The 19,563-nt window shown below is 41.4% G+C and overlaps 1 protein-coding gene across 1 annotated transcript in view; it reads left to right on the top strand.

The window, feature by feature from the left end:
• The window catches only part of prex1 (phosphatidylinositol-3,4,5-trisphosphate-dependent Rac exchange factor 1), an 83,762-nt gene that overhangs the window by 49,812 nt on the left and 14,387 nt on the right, over positions 1 to 19,563 (top strand). The window contains exons 14-26 of the mRNA XM_073469395.1: positions 1,276 to 1,351; positions 1,745 to 1,817; positions 5,490 to 5,635; positions 7,925 to 8,017; positions 9,913 to 10,061; positions 10,150 to 10,235; positions 11,589 to 11,728; positions 13,300 to 13,444; positions 13,999 to 14,174; positions 15,046 to 15,207; positions 16,052 to 16,262; positions 17,584 to 17,869; positions 18,538 to 18,756. Coding sequence (XP_073325496.1) covers positions 1,276 to 1,351; positions 1,745 to 1,817; positions 5,490 to 5,635; positions 7,925 to 8,017; positions 9,913 to 10,061; positions 10,150 to 10,235; positions 11,589 to 11,728; positions 13,300 to 13,444; positions 13,999 to 14,174; positions 15,046 to 15,207; positions 16,052 to 16,262; positions 17,584 to 17,869; positions 18,538 to 18,756 — 1,962 coding nt within the window. The remainder of the gene's footprint in view (positions 1 to 1,275; positions 1,352 to 1,744; positions 1,818 to 5,489; positions 5,636 to 7,924; positions 8,018 to 9,912; positions 10,062 to 10,149; positions 10,236 to 11,588; positions 11,729 to 13,299; positions 13,445 to 13,998; positions 14,175 to 15,045; positions 15,208 to 16,051; positions 16,263 to 17,583; positions 17,870 to 18,537; positions 18,757 to 19,563) is intronic.

The raw sequence follows: 19,563 nt of genomic DNA on the forward strand, positions 1-19,563 counted from the left end.
TCTCGAGTCATAACTGAAGTATTCATACAGAAGTGCAGGAAACACACATCGTCTCCCTCTGACACCCCCTCAAACATACCCACACACACATACACCCCTCTCTTCGTACTCTTCCCCCTTCATCCCTCTATCTCTCCCTCCATCACTCACCCGTTGATTGAAGTGCCTGGGGTTGCCATTGGTGCAAACAAAGAGCTTTTGGTTCAGGGACAAATCCTATTAACATACAAAGGCAAGCCCTCTACTTGCCAGCCACATATTATGTAATGTGGCCAGGCTTTTTTTTTAATCCATCACTAAATTGGCATTGTATACAGCAACCATTAATTATAATTTCTGAGTGATGGATGTACTGCATTTTATGAATCATAAACAATCATAAACTGTGCGTCTGTTTTATTAAACTTCGTTGAGTGACAAAGGGCCCACCGGTTTCATAACATTAAAATGCAGTGAGTAAGAATAATAACATGCAATAAAATAGATAAAAACCTAATAAAATCAATCTTGGAAATGCCACAGATGTCTTATGCTGTAGAGGATGATTCAGAAAATCATTGATCAGCACATGATGTCAGGAAGCAGCTCAAACTGCATTTTGTTTTAAAGCATTCTCTGCATTATCAATCAGTGCACTATTTGTCCACATGTGCACTAGACGGGTAACGCACTTGGCTTTTGTTCTGTGTGTGTTTACGATATGGGTGGTCCAGATACAGGCCATATCTTACAACACCGATAGAAAATTGGTTCATTTCATGGGCCTCGGTACACCCTTCAAGTCACACAATCAACCACATCCTCTGTAGCGTTTCCTGTTTCACTTGTTAAATGTTGAGCTGCAGGTTCTTCATGTTATCTCACAAAAGCTCAGGAAATCAGATATTAAAAGTACAATGAAGGTGAGTTGTTGTTCTGACAGGATTTAGAAAACTGTAGTAGTCTGTTGTTCTGCAGCACATGTAGTACTGTGCCTGCACGTAATTCTCATGATAGGGGTGTTGTCATGGCAATAATAGAAATGATATGCACTTTTTTACTTTCTCTGACTAAGTAGAGATAATCTTATTTGTCTGTTACTCAAGAAATGAAACATTGCATAAACATAACAGACAGTGTTGTGCATTGTTTTTGTTATCTATCAAACACAGCCTACTGTCTGCAGCTATACTTACAAGTGAAGCTGCAGACAGTTAGCTTTGTTTTTTTTTTCATGCTACCTGCTTTGTACTGTGAAAATATAATTTGAACAGCCTTTTTCTTTTGCTCCTGTAGGGATAGAGATCACCATCTCAAAACCTTTAAATCTGTGGTGCCTGCCACTAAACTGGTTGACTGGCTGCTCTTGCAGGTAAAAATGGCTATTTCATTTCATCCAAACACACATAATACTAAACAAAGCACCAAGGGGGTATACAATTAAAACTGTCATTATTGTAACTGAGTATTTTTTTTAGAGTTTAAAAATTAAAATATGTTTGAATGCCTGTTGTTTTTTGTTTTTTTTACATTATTTTGCATTTGTCACTGTTTAGTGACCTTGAAAAGTACAGCCAAGGACAGTCTCTCATTATCCCTACTGCGCACATATTTATTAACACGTCCTGGCTCACAAATCATCATCATTACTCTGACAAACACGCCGTTACCTCAGGCCAGCGGTGCTGCAGTCTGCTGTGTATGAAAAGGTGTAAACAGGCATTGTGACTGACCAACCGTGTGCGTCATTGATTTGGTTTCCCAGGGAGACTGCTCGACCCGAGAGGACGCCGTGATGCTGGGTGTGGGGCTCTGCAACAATGGCTTCATGCACCATGGTCAGTTCAATTCTCTGTTACACACACATACATAAAGGATGGGTAAACACCACAAACTGACCAGGATTTTTACGACTTCAGTTTGACAATTGTTATTCAGATAAATGGAGTTCAATGACGCATGCACGATGTAGTGATACCTTCTGTTCGTCTCTAATTATTTACAGTGGTCTCTTTGCAACATCTCTGGTTTACATTTAATTTACGCTGTTGTTGTGTGATCTGATCATTCTCCTGATCTTCCATCGCAATTCCTTTTTCTGCTGGATTACCTCATTTTGTATTTTGCCCCTTATTTGTCTCCCAGTCAGTCCTTCTTTCAACCCACAAAAATGTAATATTAGCTTCTCCTCTGTCATGCCGTCATAGTTGAAAAAGGATCATCGTAAATTTGCATACCCAGTCCAGCCAAGTCTGTAACCTCACTGACCACATTGTAGTGGAGCGGCTTTGGTTCAAGCCCAGTGTGTTGAATGTAAACAGCATTAGCAGTGTACCTTAACCAGAGCTGTTTGGCGTAGCTACATGGCTGTCTGGGTCAGTCCACTGAACCATGACCATAAAATTGAATTGGTCATTTTCATCGGCCAAGTGTATTATGTTTAAAGTGAGAACCACTTAAAATAAGTAGTTAGTACTGGAAGAAGTAACATGATGACAGCACTTCCTGATTCAAACAGTGAATTAAGCAAGTAGACTGATGTCTAAAATGAAGATATTCATTGTTCCTCTGAACTTGTTGTCAGCTAAGTTATGGCTGTTTTTAGAGAGATACTGTATAGTTGTACTTGTAGTGAGTTGCATTGTAATAGGTTACACTAGCACACAGGTACTATTTCACAGGATGCTCCTTTATATGTCTTGCAGTACTAAGTACACGTCATAAATCTGAATGTATACAGTGTCAAAGATTTTATGTCCACATTATTACAAGCCTACAAATCTCTTCTGTAAATACTCCATCAAGTGTTTGTAGTTCACTTTACTTTAAACAAACACCCACTTCAAGGTAGTCTTATGATGGCTTTACCTTCACTTTTCGCTCGCCACAGTGCCACTCACACATACACCAACCTCCCTCTACCATCTGTTGGAAGGTGTCACCTGTTTTCTTGTACCTCTCCCTCTTCTCTGCCCTTCTTCAGGGTCACAACCTCTCTCCTCTCCGCCTGTCTGCACTCCTCACCTCTCCTCAAGTCACTCTCTTTACTCCTTAGTCAGCACATCTGCTGTTTTTCACCTGGTTCCTCCTGAACTCTTCTTCTATTTCTGTCTCTTTCCTGTCCTTGTCTTCCTTGACTCTCTTTGTCTGTCTGAGTGATTATGAGTCTCCTCAATGGTGGGAAGAACACTGATAACAGACAACATATTTAATATGTCTTTTATCTGTCCTTACCTGCTTATATCATTCATCGACACGTCTGTTGTAAACACCTGTTGCATCTTGCCCTTCAGGCACATCACCAGATATACAGCAATGCATTTCCTCCATTCATTGTGTTATAAGGCTGGTTTAATGATTCCTATGCCAAAATGTCACTTACAAGTAATTGAACCATTAAATATCGTGGTAAGTAATGATCATTTTAACCACATACTTCCCTTCCATCACATTTTTCTTATCTACAGCATTAACAGCAATGTAAATTAATACTTAACCAGTGAAAACTAAAATCCTCTCTGGGGTAAAATGTGTCTGATGGGTATCTATTTTGTCAAGGTCAAGGGTCTATATGATGGTCATTAGTTTTTTTTAAATCCCTGGTTAAGTTGCTGCCGCACTCATGTCGTCAGACATGTGTCTCTTTTAAAGAGATGACTTTTTTTCATTAAGCAGATAGAAGACTTTTATGTTAAGTTTACTTATATAAGGAAAGTAGTAACATTCATTTCAAGTGCACCCCGGTTATTGTGAATAAATGTCCAAGAGAATTAGTCTTAATGCTGATTTCTTGACCCTTGGATGTTGTCAGCTGATCTCAGCATTTAAATGATGATTTAGCCCGTTTGTGCGTAAGTATGGATGTGTCATTCAGGAACGACAGTTTCCGGAGTAGCACTCCCTCCAGTTGAATAGGTGCTGTTATACAACCACAGCCTATGTGACTCACAGGAAATAACTCACGTTCAGGGTTTGATTTGGCATTAGGCCAGCACGGGTGGGTTTGGCGTGTGTGAGTGTGTGTGTAATCAGTTTGTGAAGGCTTTTGTTCACCTGAGGGTGCCAGATGCTCTCCAAATCTCTGAACAGCTGGGTGCCTTTGGCTGTTAGTGTTGCCTGTCCAAGGCCCATTTTACGGTGGCCTTACAGATTTTTACACCTAACATTAGGTCCCAGATGGATGTCTCATATCGGTGAAATGTGTTTAAGATTTGGGCCAAATGTCACCAACTCCTATGTGTCACAAACACGACAATTTTTTCTTAATTCTTTCCAGCACAATAAAATCTTTAACGCACATCATAGCTTTAGTCCAAATGTGAGCATCAAAAAGCTGAAAGGGAGCTAATGTCAGTGCCAGCTGTTAAACTGCATTCAGTACAGTTAATATGCTATCATCTTAGGCATACTTGTGTATTTGCACCTGTTGCAGTAATGATTGGGCTTTGACTTGATGCAAGTGAAAACTGACAACCATCATGAACGGAAAATTATTGTGAAAGAGCAGAGCAGAGCTTCCTTTAATTCAGTGTTAAGGTTTAAACAGGAGTAAAGCTGCATCAGTTAATCCATTAGTCATCAACTATTAAATTAATTAAATATTTTTTTAAGGTAAAATTCTGATTCCAGCTTCTTAAATGTGAATTGTCATTTTATAGACCAAACAACACACCGATTAACTGAGAGAATAATTGAAAGAGTAATAAATTAAATATAAATAAAATAAAATAAAATAATCGATAGTTGCTGCCCTAAACGACATGATCTTAAATTCAAGAAAATGACTGTTTAGCATAATAAATGCTCACGTACTGTAACTGAGGGACTTATTTCAGTGGCTTGGCTCCCTCTCAGAGACACATTCAGAAATCTACAGTAGTGCTAATGTGGTGTGTTTTGCTGTGACTGGAGGAGCATCCATAATGTGCTCCTCACCTCTTTGAAGTGCCCCATGTGTTAAGAGTGCAGCTCATTCCAACAGTGGGCTTTCCAAACACACTCAGACGCACACAACAGACGGTTTTCTCGTGTCCTCTGGAGAATCTTTCCTAGCATTGGCCTGAGCTGGCTATGACCCAGATGTGGTTTGACTCCAGATGTTCCTGCTAGCATCATTAGCTGAAGAACTAATTAACCGCTTGTTTGTATGAAGAGGTCCACAGATTGCCCAGGACTCTGAAGTTGCAAATTACCTGCAAAACAGGACTCCTGCCATCATGTAACACACTTAACATTTACAAGGTCCAATTTTCCAACAAGACCTTCAATTAAGGCTGTGTAAGCACAAACACACTTTGGGTAATTAATGGTCAAGCAACAGCTTGTTTTCAAAGCTAATGCTAAAGTCGTTTTAGTATTTGCTTTTTTGACCCTTCATTAGCACAAATTAACGTCTTTTTAGTGCAACTTCTATCTCAAATGTCCGGGATGTGACCCATTGCTGTTTGTCACGTTATTACTTTGTTCCAGCAGCTTTCTGATTACATGCTCTGTGTGTTTTTCCCCTCAAGTCTTGGAGAAGAGTGAGTTCAAAGATGAATCCCAGTTCTTTCGTTTCTATGCGGATGAAGAAATAGAGGGAACCAGCACCAAGAGCAAGCAGCTCCAGCGCAATGACTTCAAACTCATCGAAAACATCTTGGTCAAGTCCCTGGTGGTGAGCTGGAGAACACAGACACACATAAATATATGTATTTCTACATTCACACAAGTTTACACAGATACTTACTGTCACAGTGTCAGACTAATGCAGTAGTTTCTGTTAAATCTGGAGAAAAAAAAGATAATTATAAAGAGAATGATGAAGTTTTCACTGAAAGATGCAAATATGGCAAAAAGATCCTTCAATTTAGTACATTGTGATACTACCAGCAGCAACAACAATAACAAAATAAATCAAAATCACTGTGTGTGTGTGTGTGCAGCCAATCTAACTGACATACTGGCTTCTCCTATATCCCTCACTACAGTTAGTTTAGACCCTTGTGTGTTCTTCTTTCTGATCTCCAGAACTAGATGTAATTAACATCACTATACACACAGACACAACCCTCCTCGTCCTCATGGGAGCAGAGGCTGCTTTGATGATAGTAAACACCTTTTGAATTTGCACTGATCAGTATGAATCTTAATGACTGTTGTCATGTGGAAATATAATCAACTGTTCTGCCTGGGATGAAGTCCCTTTTGTGTTCCTGCTGAGATTAGAGACTAAAATATGAGAGGTGACTGGAGCTGGTTGTTGCAGTCAAATATACTGTACAGTTGTTTGAAAGATGTTTGGAAACATTCAATTTTAGTGCACAGACATGAAACTGAGCTTAGTGGTGAGCCCAGTTTGGATATTTTCCACTTTACCAATTTAAAATGGCTCATCACTCACTTGCGACCTTTCATGTCATTCCAGTTATGGATCCTAATATTTATTTTTCTAACAGGCTGCTTAGTTCCCTTATCTAATAACACAGAAGCTGAGTAAAATTCAAATGAAACAGTGTTTCCTCATCATTAATGTTCTCTTTCACCACATGCATATTTCAATTCCTTCTTCCTTTTTATCCTTGGTGATACATTGACATTTAACAATCCTCATTCATGACGTGAAAACAGGTGATGGGAGAATAGAGTGAAGAGAAGAAACCCCCAAGATAGATAAGCATCAGGAGTGAGAAAGAGTGAGATGTTTAAGCGCTGCCTACCTTGTCCTCTGTAAAATAGGTTCAAGCAGCTGCTGCTGCTGCTGCTGCAAAAAAAAAAATGCAAAGCTGTGGGAACATTCCTGCAATTTTTTTTAATTTTCTCAAAACCACCAATACACATACAGATACTGGATAGAAGATTCAATAATGGAAAACATAGAGTGTCTGCTCACCTGATTAAACTCCTAAAGGTTAATTGGACTGCAAAAATGCAACATTACAATCCTACCAGTCAGGTCATCATTAGTAAGGCATCATACGTGGCATCAGGAGCTGAATAGTGACTTCTGTTGTAATTAATTTTCAACAGTAAAAGCAGCAAAATAGTCTGAATGTCCTTTTGTCATTATAATTCATGCAATAGGTCACATAACATATAGCTTGTTCATAATGAATAGAATATAACTGGTTTATCTTTATTTGGCACATAAAATAAGGTCATTCTGCACTTTACTGGTCTATCAGACAGCAGTTTCCAGAGGCTGAAATAGAAAGTGAACTGTTTTGTTAAGTCCGTTATCTTTGAGAAAACCTAGAAATATCAGTAGCATCCCTTTTCATATCAGGGTGGGAAGAAGGCACGCTATCGGTCCTTCCACAAGAAGTAGAAAAGGCTTTTTTCCTTGATTAGCAAAACTAATCCTCCCTCATGGCTATTATTGAAGTGAAGTGCAGGAACTCTTTATTTACCACAGCCATCTCCTCTGATGTAACAGCAGAGATCCCCATCTTATCAGGGCTGTGCAGCAGGAAAAGAAGGCCCCAGCAGCTTACCTAATGGAAGCCGGCTAATGTGTTTGGTGATGACAGCGTTTAACTAAGCCTCGCCCCGCTGGGGAACAGAACACGAGAGACAAAGAAGAAAGGCACCTGACATGCAATTAAAGTCACAAATTGCAAACATGCATTATTCAAACTGTTAAAATGTATGGATAGTTTGTATATATACGACCAAGCAGAAAGAGTGGCGTGTATCACCTTTATAACACAAAACATTAGTGATTCCTCAGAAGAAATAAAAATACAAGCAAATTGCCTTTTACAGCAAGAGCATGTAAGAGATGTATAAATTGCAATATATTTACAGGGTGCACACAATAGCAGCAAAGCATAGTGAGGCAAATAAAATGAATCTGAACATATAGTATGTCATGACAATTATTGTGCCACTAGCTAAAGACATTTAAGTCTAACAGTCAGTGACCAGTGTAAATGTGGGAGTAATGAGGTGATTTTCTCTGTGCTAGATTCACCCCGAGGAAGAAGACTATGGCTTTGAGATTGAGGAGAAAAACAAGGCCATTGTGGTGAAATCTGTCACCAGGGGCTCACATGCTGAGGTAATGGTCAACACACACACACACACTCACACGCACATGCACACGCGCACACACACACACGCTAATGCACACAGTATATCTCCTTCCTGCCTCAGGGCATTAGTTCCAGTAGGTAATGGCTGTCTACTGTTTTGACGGCTGCTGTCAGTCTGCCTCTGCTCCCTTGGCAAGACTTCGCTCTGATTGGCTGGAGCCATTATGCATGCTTAATAGTCAAACACCACTTTACTCACCCAAAGCTATTTGTAGTGCCAATAGGGTTATGACAAACATTTAAAACATGCATGATTATTGAACATGTTACAGTATTACTGTTTTATTCAGGAGCAGCCTTTAAAAAGTTTAACAATGTAATTGTCACATCTGTGGCTACTGCTGTAATAACCTTTTTGTTTTTCAACCTGATACAAATAAAATCACAGCCATCACACTTTAATGCTTGGGCTAATGCAATACCATTTTCCTCTTTTTTCTGTGGTTTTGCCTTTGCTTTAAGTCATCACACCCTTTTTTCAGAAATGTATTTTTTTTCTGTTTTGCTCCCCACCATTTGATTTTTACCCTCATTTCTCATATGTCCTTCTGGTTCATGTTTTCTGTTATTATGCTCAATGCAATGTTTCCCATATTGCTCTTCTTCTCAGTCACTATCTGGATAATCTTTCTTTTTCTCCTCTGCCTGCTAAGACCTCACTCTTCTGCTCGCTCTTGCCCCCCACCCCCCATGTCCACCATGCCCCTCAGTAACAGGATTGCTAGTTGTGACGCAGCCCATGTGCCAGCACAGTGAATGAAGCTCAGCTGATTCCCATGGGGCTCTGAAAGGGCTGAGACACACACACACACACACACACACACAGGGCTCTTTGACTATATGATACTATTATAGAAATTCACGTGCAGACATGCACCCATGCTGTATAATCACGCACACACACACACACACACACACACACACACACACACACACACACACACATCCTTCCACATTCAGATGGCTATGGCTCCTCCTAGTTGTTCCTGCATCCATCCTGGGCCGTTATCCAGAGTTGGGGCCCGGCTGAGCTGAGGCCACCCCACCGGATCTGTGCCCAGGACACTAGACTCACACAGCGAACACACAGAGGCTGCATTATTCTCACAACGTGACTGAAGATGTGCAAGATGACTGCATTTACTGACGTGCAGCAGGCTGCTGGTGCGGTGTGTCTGTCATATGAAAAGGGATTTTAGAAGCAGAAACCTGACTGCACAAAGCCGAGGATGTTTGATACTTTTTGAGCATGTATGTATGCGCGTGCAATTTTTACTGTATTTCCACATATTTACATGCACTGTGACTGATCAAATTGTATTCAGTTAAAGGAAAAAGTCAAGATCTGACAACTGAAACCATCACTGGTTGCAGGCTGAAACTAGTGGCCACATTAAGAGAAAAATGTAAATAAAGTTAATCTCTGTGGAACTTGAAAGTAACCCTTCAATCTGGAAATATGTGCAAATCCAGCAGGCAGGTGTAAATATCACGCAGCTTAATCTTATCTAGCAGCCAATCTTGATACGCTCTCCTCCCATTAAAAGCCTGTTCATATGCTGGAAAATACATGACAAGACAGAACAGGCTGTGAAAACACTTTGCAGTAACCACTGATTTTCTCTGTTATGTTTTGGTTTGTTTTCCGTCATGCTCTTTGGAGGCACATATACTGAACAGGGACTTGATTCTGGTGAACACACACTCTTCGGTGCAGTAAAAACATGAATCGCACTTTATCTGAGACAAATGCAGCACGCAGTTGAGGCCTCACTAGGGGCCATACCTAAAACTACCTGAAAGCTGAACCAACCTAAAATTAACAACATTTTGTCTCCTGTCTGTCCGTCTGTCTGTCCAGATGGCCGGCCTGCAGATGGGCAGGAAGATCCACACCATCAATGAGGACCTGCTGTTCCTCAGGTCCTTTTCCGAGGTGGAAACCATGATCAACCAGGCCTTCTGCATACGACGTTCTCTGCGGCTGCTTGTCACCACCAAGGCAAAGGAGTGAGGGAACACACACAAACACCCAGAGAAACAGGTATACACACACACACATATGGTGCACGGGTCTGACTGGTCTTTTCTCATCCAGGATTGTGAAGATCCCCGACAACCCACACAGCCTCTCCTTCAGACTCTGTGGCTCCGCCCCTCCTCATGTCCATGCTGTCAGGAAAGGTGAGTGACAGTCACAAGAAAAGAAGGATATAGAGTACAATATAGTTTTTAAAGGTAAAAGGACACCAACAGTTTGGATGTGTAAAAGTAGTCTGTTGAGTGGTTTAACAGTTCACAACTCCCAGGGAGGCGTAATTAAATTAATATATCTTGAATTAAGCTACAAGTGATATATATTTTGATTATGACCCCAACACCGGAGCTCTGGGAACAGATTTGTAAGAATTTGTTATTGCAAAATCAGTCCTAGTAACTGCTTTGGAAGTGTTTACAGTGTCAGAAAGACAAATAATTCTGGCTGAATTCAGGGGAAAGATGAGGTAACTCTAGCCTCTAACCACCTGTTACTTTATGCTTTTAGTGAGCCTCTATTAGGTTTTTATGGCCACCTGTCAGCCAGACAGCCTGTGGTCAGGGTTCAAACCCCTAATAGGCCATACTCTGCTTTTAAAACACATACACACATGCATGTGCACACACACAATGCTCTGTGATCAGAGATGAAAGTGCAATAGGTTACTGAAGAAAGACACCCACACTTTTCTTCTACCCCCTGCTCTGTCCTCACAACCTCCTCACCAGATGTTTAGACTGACTCGAAATAGAAAAATGAGAGATTTATGACAAGTTGAATGAGGGATGAATCCCAATGTTTAAACCAGACAGGAGTAAGAGAGGACATGCACAAAAACAGCAAGGAGAGAAGCCACCAATTGGTGCATGGAAGGAATGTGATCTCCTGGTTTTACTTTCTTTATTATGGCAAGGGGACTTCTCTGCTTTCTCTCCCTCTCAGTTCTCCCTGTTTCTCTTCTTTCCCTTGCATCTCCACACGCCTCCTTTTTTGTCTTTCCCAGTGTCTTGAGGAGCAGTTTTTTCCGTCTGAATTCAGAGTTGTTTTTTTTGCTCCTAAATCAGTTCCCCTGTATGATATCCATGCATGGGTCAAGTAGCCCCAGGGTTAGGTAATTGCTGGCACCTTGGGGGGAAGGGATGCCAGTGCTGGTATTTTTAGGTTGGAGAGGAAGATGATGGAGGTGTTGATTGGGCTTCCAGGCTGTAAAGCCATTAGGAGCTTGGTACAGCGTGTTACAGCACGAACTGAGTAATTTTGTATTTTCCCGGAGGAACAAAAGGGGTGACATTCTGTACAGATGACATTTTTAAAAAAGACCCACAGAAAATGAACTCATGTACTTTGATTGAAGCATTTTGGGGATATTTTTTCTGTGATATGTGAGATACCTGTGCCGCACCTTTCAATGATTTTAATGTTTTCATAATAGCCCAATGTGTTGTATACAGTTCCACACTGTGACCTTTGACCTCTGATCCCATGTTGACATACTGTAGGCTGGGAGGCGGCAGGGGCGGGTCTTCAGCCTGGCCAGGTCATCCTGAAGGTCAACGGCAATAACGTCAACCACAGTGACTACCAAGAGGTCCTGGATCACTTCACTGCGCAGCACACTCACCAGGAGCCTCCCCAGTCGGTGAGGGGACACATGAAAACACTCACATATAATCTTTTCTTCATCGCAGCAGGTTTTGTAGTGGAGGCAGAACGTTTACTAAGAGTAAAATACGATCTGGGATTCATCATCTCACTCTGTACATGGTGCCCAGTGAGTTTTTACAGTACTTGTGTGTGTGTGTGGTTGTGGCTCTCACTGTACCAGAGCACTCCCAGTGCACTTTATTTAAACTACAAATTAAGTAATGCCACAAGTAAGCATGATTAGTATCAGTTAGTATCAGACAGCTCACTAAATTCACATTCCTTACAGACCAGAGAACCTCAGTGACCCAGGCATTCCTGCTCTGAGACAGTACATAAAACAGCATTAACATCATGTACAGCTGAATTAGCCACAGAAACTTAGTGAAAAACATATTCAAGACTTAAAGGACTTCACTGACCTTTTCATCTCTGTATGATACCAAAGTGGTATTCTACAACATGTTTCTTCACTTCATCTGCATTCTTGGCTTCAGCAGTGGGTGGCCTACTGATCTCAAGACGTAAATCGCTGGCTGTCACTTTGTCACTGCAGGCCAAATGTAGTGAGAGTTGAACATTTCTCAGCTCCAGATACAATCCTGCCTGGAGTGCAAATGTAGCCCAAAGCTACAGATAACAGCTTGCCTCTTTCCACTGAATTTTCATCCATTCATGTTGGTGTGAATCATTTTTAGAGTAACAATGTTTTATTTTTCAAACAGAGTCATAACTGGGCACTAGTATTTACACTCCATGCTACCTCCATGTTCAAACTGCAAAGCCCTTGTCAGGTTGTTTAGACATGTTTGGCTCCAGGCTGTATTTTACAGGGCTGCAGTCAGAGTAAGATGTCTTCCTTACTGTATAAGCACAATGTTTTGTTTTGTTGCTCTGGAACAGACTCAGCTGAGCAGTCTTATTTTGGACTGGTTCCAGTACATGTTTGCTGGTTCATTTAACAACACGATACATTTCCAGGATGTTCTTGATGTGGCTGCTCGGTCGAGTTTGGGGCGGTGCAGTCAGCCCTGGTTGCCTCGTCAGGTGAAAAGTGTTCACAGGGCATGTAGAAATACTTCAGATTCTTGCCTTTAAAGTCTGTGAATAAAGTGCACACATTTTCTGCTTTGTTTAAAACAAAAAAGGCTCAGGCATAGTTAAATATAAATATACATTTCCTCATTCTTTATCATTCATGCTCTCTACCTTTTTATACCTTTCACTGTATGTATTTTCTGTTCACTTCTCACTCACTTCCCTTTTTTAATTGGATTAAAATATTTTGGCCATTCATGGTGCCACAGTAGCTCGGTTGGGAGAGCGCGTGCCCCATGTACAGAGGATGTGTCCTCACTGCAGTGGCCCAGGGTTCGAGTCTGACCTGTGGCCCTGTGCTGCATGTCATCTCTCCCATCTCTCATCCCATTTCCTGTCATCTCTTAGCTGTCCTGTCAAAAATGAAAGGCCAAAAAAAAATATTTAGGCCATTCAATGATACTTGATATATGTATTATCATTGATATATTCTGACCATTCATCTCAATCTGATCTATTTTCCCCCAGTGTCAATGGGTGTATCGTGCATTTGAGGATGTGGAAGAACTAGAAAGAGACCGAGGTGCAGGTGAGAAGGACGAGAGCCCTTTCAGGCCTTATCCAGTGGAGAATGGCTCTGACCACGAGGAGGAGAATGGCACCAATGGAACAGGTGAGACACAATGCTACATCCTTCCAAAAGGCCCTTTTTTTTCCTGAATGTATTATTATTTTTTAATAATATAGCCATATTTTGCAGATGCCAATAGCTGTGAGCATTCATTTGTGGCCCATCAGTCGGCAAAGCCTATTAGTGTTACTTGGGTGTGTCCTTTAATATGAACTATAGCTGCTTTGTCCGTCTGTGTAGATTGATTATAGGCTTGATGTTTTTGTTTTTTTTAATCTGTCGCTGCCAAAAACATTACATCAGAACATTGTGATCCACCTAGAACGCTATTTTCAGATGGACTCTGAATCAGCTCATAATCATTATGTCAGTAAAAGTGGCCTCAACAATAGGTCATTTGCTTTGGATATAGAAAAGTCTCTGTTTGAAAATAACCCTTTGGATGTGCCAATAACATTTAAAAAACTAACTACCTTTGTGTTTTCTCTTCTTTCACAATGCAAAACTTAGACTGTTTTTAAATGCATATATCAAATGAACACAATTACTGCTGATTGCATGAAGTGTGCATGATTGATGAAAAATGCGCTCCACAGACCACCGGCTGGGCAGACTCTCCCTCTCCGATGAGCTGCCTCTGGTCAGTATGACAGTCGATAACGTCCATCTGGAGCATGGTGTCGTCTATGAATACGTCAGCACTGCCGGCATCAAGAGTCACGTCCTGGAGAAGATGGTGGAGCCTAAAGGCTGCTTCAGCCTCGCAGCTAAGGTAGTTATGGGAGAATGAAGTGAAGTTTGATTATATTAAACATACTACAAGGCACTACAACAGTCTCAATTTAATACTGAAGTCTCTACAGGACCTTCATAACCAAATGAGACCATCAGCAAGAGGACTGGCTATTTCTATATAGTTATTTTAAATGCCTGTCACTGGGGCGGATTTCCTAAAATTAAGTCTCACAGCCTGAGTAACGAAGTTGTTCTGTAGTGTGGTACTGGCTTACAACATAACGCTTTATGTTGGCCACACTACCGAGATATATCTTGCTTTTGGTTTATTGTTATGAAGACATAACATTACTAGGAAATGTTGATAACTTTAGCTTTAGCTCAACAAAATTACTAGCAATCACTGGGTAACCTTGGGCAACATAACTAAGGTGTATGAACATTCATGAAATTAAAACAAAGTTTACTTTATCTCACCATTGTCGTATTACAGTTGTTATTTTTGCATATCCACAAATAGAAATATTACCTAATTTCTATGCTTTACTGTTTAATAAAGGGTAAGATACTGAGGAGAAAATGCAGCACAAGTTATACTTTCATTAATTTAATAGCCAGATGTTGCGTAATGTTCATAAATCATAGAAGACCCCAACTTGGCTGTTCACCAGTTTGTGGGTCACTAATATTTGTTCAACTTGTACTATTATGACAGGATCTGAGCAGCCAGGGGATTTTTTGCTTCACTGGTGGTTTCAGTTGTTGGTGTTGGAAAGCTTAATGTTTAACTAGATGAAAAAAGAACCTTTGCTGCTACTAGAAACACTATTTTTACTCTGACTGTAATCACATTTCTAATCTTTATTCTAGGAGAGATCTGTCCTTAGCAATGTTTCTTGTCGCTACAGATCCTGGAGGCATTTTCTGGTGATGACAGCCTCTTTGTTCGGAACTGCAGCCAGCTCATCTCCCAGAGCGACCGAGTGGTTACCATGCCTCAGTTCGAGTTCAGACAAATCTGTGACACCAAGCTGGAGAGCATCCGACGGCGTATCAGCAGCTATCAGCAGGTATTAAGACACACTTCTGCACTCTGTTCAACACATCCATGTGACTTGTTACAGAAAGATCTCCTAATTTCTGATATTAACTTATAAACACGTATTAATGGTTTTAAGAGAGGCCGCCGTTCTTGTGTTGATGTGTGTCTATTAATCATACTCACAAATAGTAATCTCCTTAACCTTGTTCTTACATTTTTTGTTCTATTATTCAAAACAGCAAAACCTCTTTTTAACTAATGGGAAGTCTGTAAAATACTTGAAGATTACTCCAAGTGCTGTATTGTAGGCAACTGGATGTGTTTCAGTTTCTTGAAGACATTTCACCTCTCATCCAAGAGGCTTCTTCAGTTCTAACTAACTGGAGGGGAGTTGCAGGCTTTTAAACTCTGTGTGGGATTGTCCTTACAGAGTCGTTAAGAACATGTGTGAGCTCTGAGTTTCAGTATTGTTAGGGCCACTCGTTGACCCAACTGGCCTTCATGTGGGTTGCTAGGGTCCAGGTGTGAATGGTTGTTAAGCTGTCTGGGGAGGGAACTCAATACTGCATTGTAGGTGGGTGATAAGTGATGTCGTAGGCCACCTCCTCTGTTCAATGATGGCCGTTCGATGTTGTCCAGTAGCCTACGATGCAGCAATTACCATGACCTGGATGACTGAGAACCTTCATCAACTTGAAGATTACTTTACCTCATTAACCTTCATTTTGTTTGTCATTATTTTGTATCCCTGAGTCATATTTTCTGCTATTGTGACCATGTTTTGGGTTGATTATAAACACATACAGAAAATATTAAAGCTGTCAGTCATGCCGCTTCCTGCTCCCCATAATATTTCCCCCTTTTTCACCCAGTTTGCCCTGGAGCTGAAGAACAAGGCGTGGCCCTCCTTCAGGCAGGCTGGCATTCGCCCTCACCCGCTGGGCTGCATGGACTTTGTTCCCACCAACTGCCACGTCAACTTCATGCAGGTCTCTTACCCCAAGAGCACTACCACTGCTGGCAGGACTTTCAGCATCCGCTTTGGGCGCAAGAACTCTCTGTTCGGCCTTGATCCTGACCAAGGTAGAGGGAACACACACATGCACACCACTATCTAATAAGATTTGAATATTTGTGCAATCTCTGTCACATACCCAACTGCTTAAACTAAGCTTCACTGAAATCCATCCCCTTCATGATAGTAAAGCTTAACCCACTTAACACCAGCTCAGGGATCGTTTTGACTAATTACCCTCTGTGACTATTTAAATCCCAGCAGCACAGAGAAGGGAATGTCACCCCGAGCCCTCCCACAGTAGCCATAAGGTCTCAACAAGGATTCCCATCGTAAATTAGACGAGTGGTTTGCTATTAAGACTCCATTAGCCCCGAGCCATACTCATGTTATTGACATGAGAAGTGATTGAATGATGTCAGCAAAGATGGTGCCTCAGTCGCAGTGTTTTTGTCAGAAATGTGTGTTATTCATTCAGCGCTGCTGCTGCAGAGGTCAAAGGGGAGAGTAAGAGAGAGTGAGTGGAAATGTAGTGTCGCCAATTAATAAGAGGCCAAAACATTAAGAAATCCTTTATCCATGTATACAGAAAAAGTAATTCTCTCTTCTGTCTGTATGGCTGGACTTTACTATGACACAGCTTGATATTAATTAGCCTTCAGGCTTGGCTGCTGAACCTTCTCTTCTCTCAGCAAAGATGAAAATGCAATACAGCTGTCTAGACAGCAGACAGTTAGCATTGCTTGCATTGTTCCACAGGCACCAGCTGCAAGTCAGACATCTGCCTCGCAGTTGTAATGACGAGATATTCAGCTCTGGTGCCTTTCAGTGTGCGTTCTGCTGGCTCAAGCAGACAACAGCTACAGACCCAATGTTTTATCTGGTGACAGGCGCTAGTCTTTAGTGTTGCAATCAGACACAGAATTGAATTCAAAGGCTTATTACCTGAGACGATGCAAAATGTCCTCTTGAAGCACTGTTCATTGGGTTTTAAAGGTATGAGTGGAATCTACATAACAGGCCCTCTCCATTTAATCGTAGTGGTCGCTCTCTTATAATAGTACACAATCTGTGTTCATTGCAAGAACTTAATCTGTCTGCAGTTTTGGGATGTCTCAGGTTATTGCAGCTTAGTTTGGCATTCAACCCAAGCAAACAGTTTTGCATCCTGCTCCCTGTGTGCATATCAGTTGCATAAGTGCCCTTTAAGAAGTTGTTTTTTCCATCAAGTCTAAATGGAGAACAGACAAGAGTGTTACTTCATAGGGTTTTGAACATCTGTTGTAGATTTAATTGTCAGAGAGTGAAGACATTTCATTTACCCACTACAAACATGTTGTTTCTCCTCTCCTCTCCTCTCCTCTCTTTCCTCTCTTTCCTCTCTTGTAGCACAATTGAACCCCATGTCCCACACCCAGCACTGTGTGACCAGCATGGGAGCTCCTTCCTGGAACTGTTCTGGCCTCGACGGGGATGAGGTCGATGACAACGGCGAGGTGATCGTGGATGGAGGTGACGGGTTGTCAGACAGTCGTCGGAGTTGTCACGGGGAAGGCGGGTTAAGCTTCCTGCTCAAACAGGAAGACACAGAAACCCAGGACGCCTACATTCACTTGTATAGCCGCCTGGACGTTGCTGTGAGGGAGATGAAGCAGTATGTCGCTCAGATAGATGTGTAAGTAACTATTACATATAAATCTCTTATCTCTGCCTCCATGTCAAGTGTCATCCATCAAATAAAAAGAAAACTGTTTACTCATATCCATTCAGAAAATATTTTCAGCTCCAACAGCTGGTGTTGTTATCAAATATTGGCATTCCACTGGTGTTTATATGTGAGTGACTATTTTTGTAGCCTTCACAGTGACATTTAGAGTTCTGTGCATAAAAAGCTTCGAGCTATTATCCCCACAGCAGCCTCCCGAGGCTGTTCGTCAGCCTCTCTTTGTCCGTCTGCCCTTTGCCTTGTTTAAAGCTGAGGATTTACAAAAGGAACATTCTTCAGGCCCAAAATATTTATGGGCCAGGCCCAGTACAGGAACAGGGAGTGAGGCCAGGATAACATCAAGAGAAAGAGACACATATTGTGCCGAGGAAGGGGTGTGACAATGTGGATGAATAGATGAATTGTGAAGACAGAGTGTATTATAATATAGATAAAAGCATAATACTGTCTTGACTTATTTTGCAGGATTTAATTCCAATACCTCTTCCATACCTCTAAAGCTATCAGCTAAAAATATATCACAAAATATGTATCGTACTACATGCTAAAAATTGTAAGTAACGCTAATCAAGTTTTGGAATAATATCATTTTATTTATTGATTTATGTTTCCTTCAGCCTCTTGTCATCTATCACTGAACCTACGCAACTCCAAGGAGAAGGTGGGGAGCCTCCTATTTACGAGCCGAGTCAACCACCTTCTCTGGCCCCCTGTGAGGATGGCTGTGACCAGGACAAGGTGGAGCAAGGCGGGATTAAAAGAGTCTGCTTCAAGGTGAACGAGGAGGACCAGGAGGACTCGGGTCACGACACGATGAGCTACAGGGACTCCTACAGGTAAAGACTGCATCACAAATAAATCAAACAGGTTTCTGAAGATGCTTATAATTTGTGATCATATCTCATTCTTTGTTTCTCAATACGCTGCTTCGTAAAAAGTACAATTATCGGTAAATATCTATATTTACTTGGTATAGGTGCATCTAAAACACAAGAAAGGAGACATGGCACACCCTCTCACATCTGGATTTCTAACTGTGGACTAACACGTAACTGCAGCATGAACAACATTCAAACTTTTCTACTCTACTCTACAAACCTATAATGCTGCTCATTTCCCCTTGTTGGAGGCTTGAATTAATTCCAGATGTTGGCATTGTAACTGAGATTGAGGGCTAAAAATGACTTTGGTCAGATCTGGTTATGTCATTTACTTGTTGTGAATACATTCGGATGTTTCTGTGTGTGTGTGAGAGAGTGTGTGTATGTGCATGGTTCACTGGGCAGTGCTCCACTGAGCCCCACCCTCCACCACCCACTAAGCTGTAGTTATTGGTTGTTGGTGCGGTGGGCTGGTGTATAATAGAGCCAAATGTTTGGGGCGCGGCCTCCTCACCCACTCTGTCATTAAGGCCCCGGCCACGCCATGTGAAATGCGACTACCTCATCGCAATAAAATGTAAAGGAAAATGTAGGCTGTAGTATGTGTGGTGCACTCTCACACACACACGGACACACACACACACACACACACACACACACACACACACACACATCGTGAGGTGTTTACTCCAGGTTTTGAAGCTCATTGCAAAAAATACTCAAGGTGGTAACATAAGGCTGCACTGTGATCGTGGATGAATC

This window comes from Pagrus major, chromosome 7, assembly GCF_040436345.1.
Source record: "Pagrus major chromosome 7, Pma_NU_1.0".
Taxonomy (NCBI): domain Eukaryota; kingdom Metazoa; phylum Chordata; class Actinopteri; order Spariformes; family Sparidae; genus Pagrus; species Pagrus major.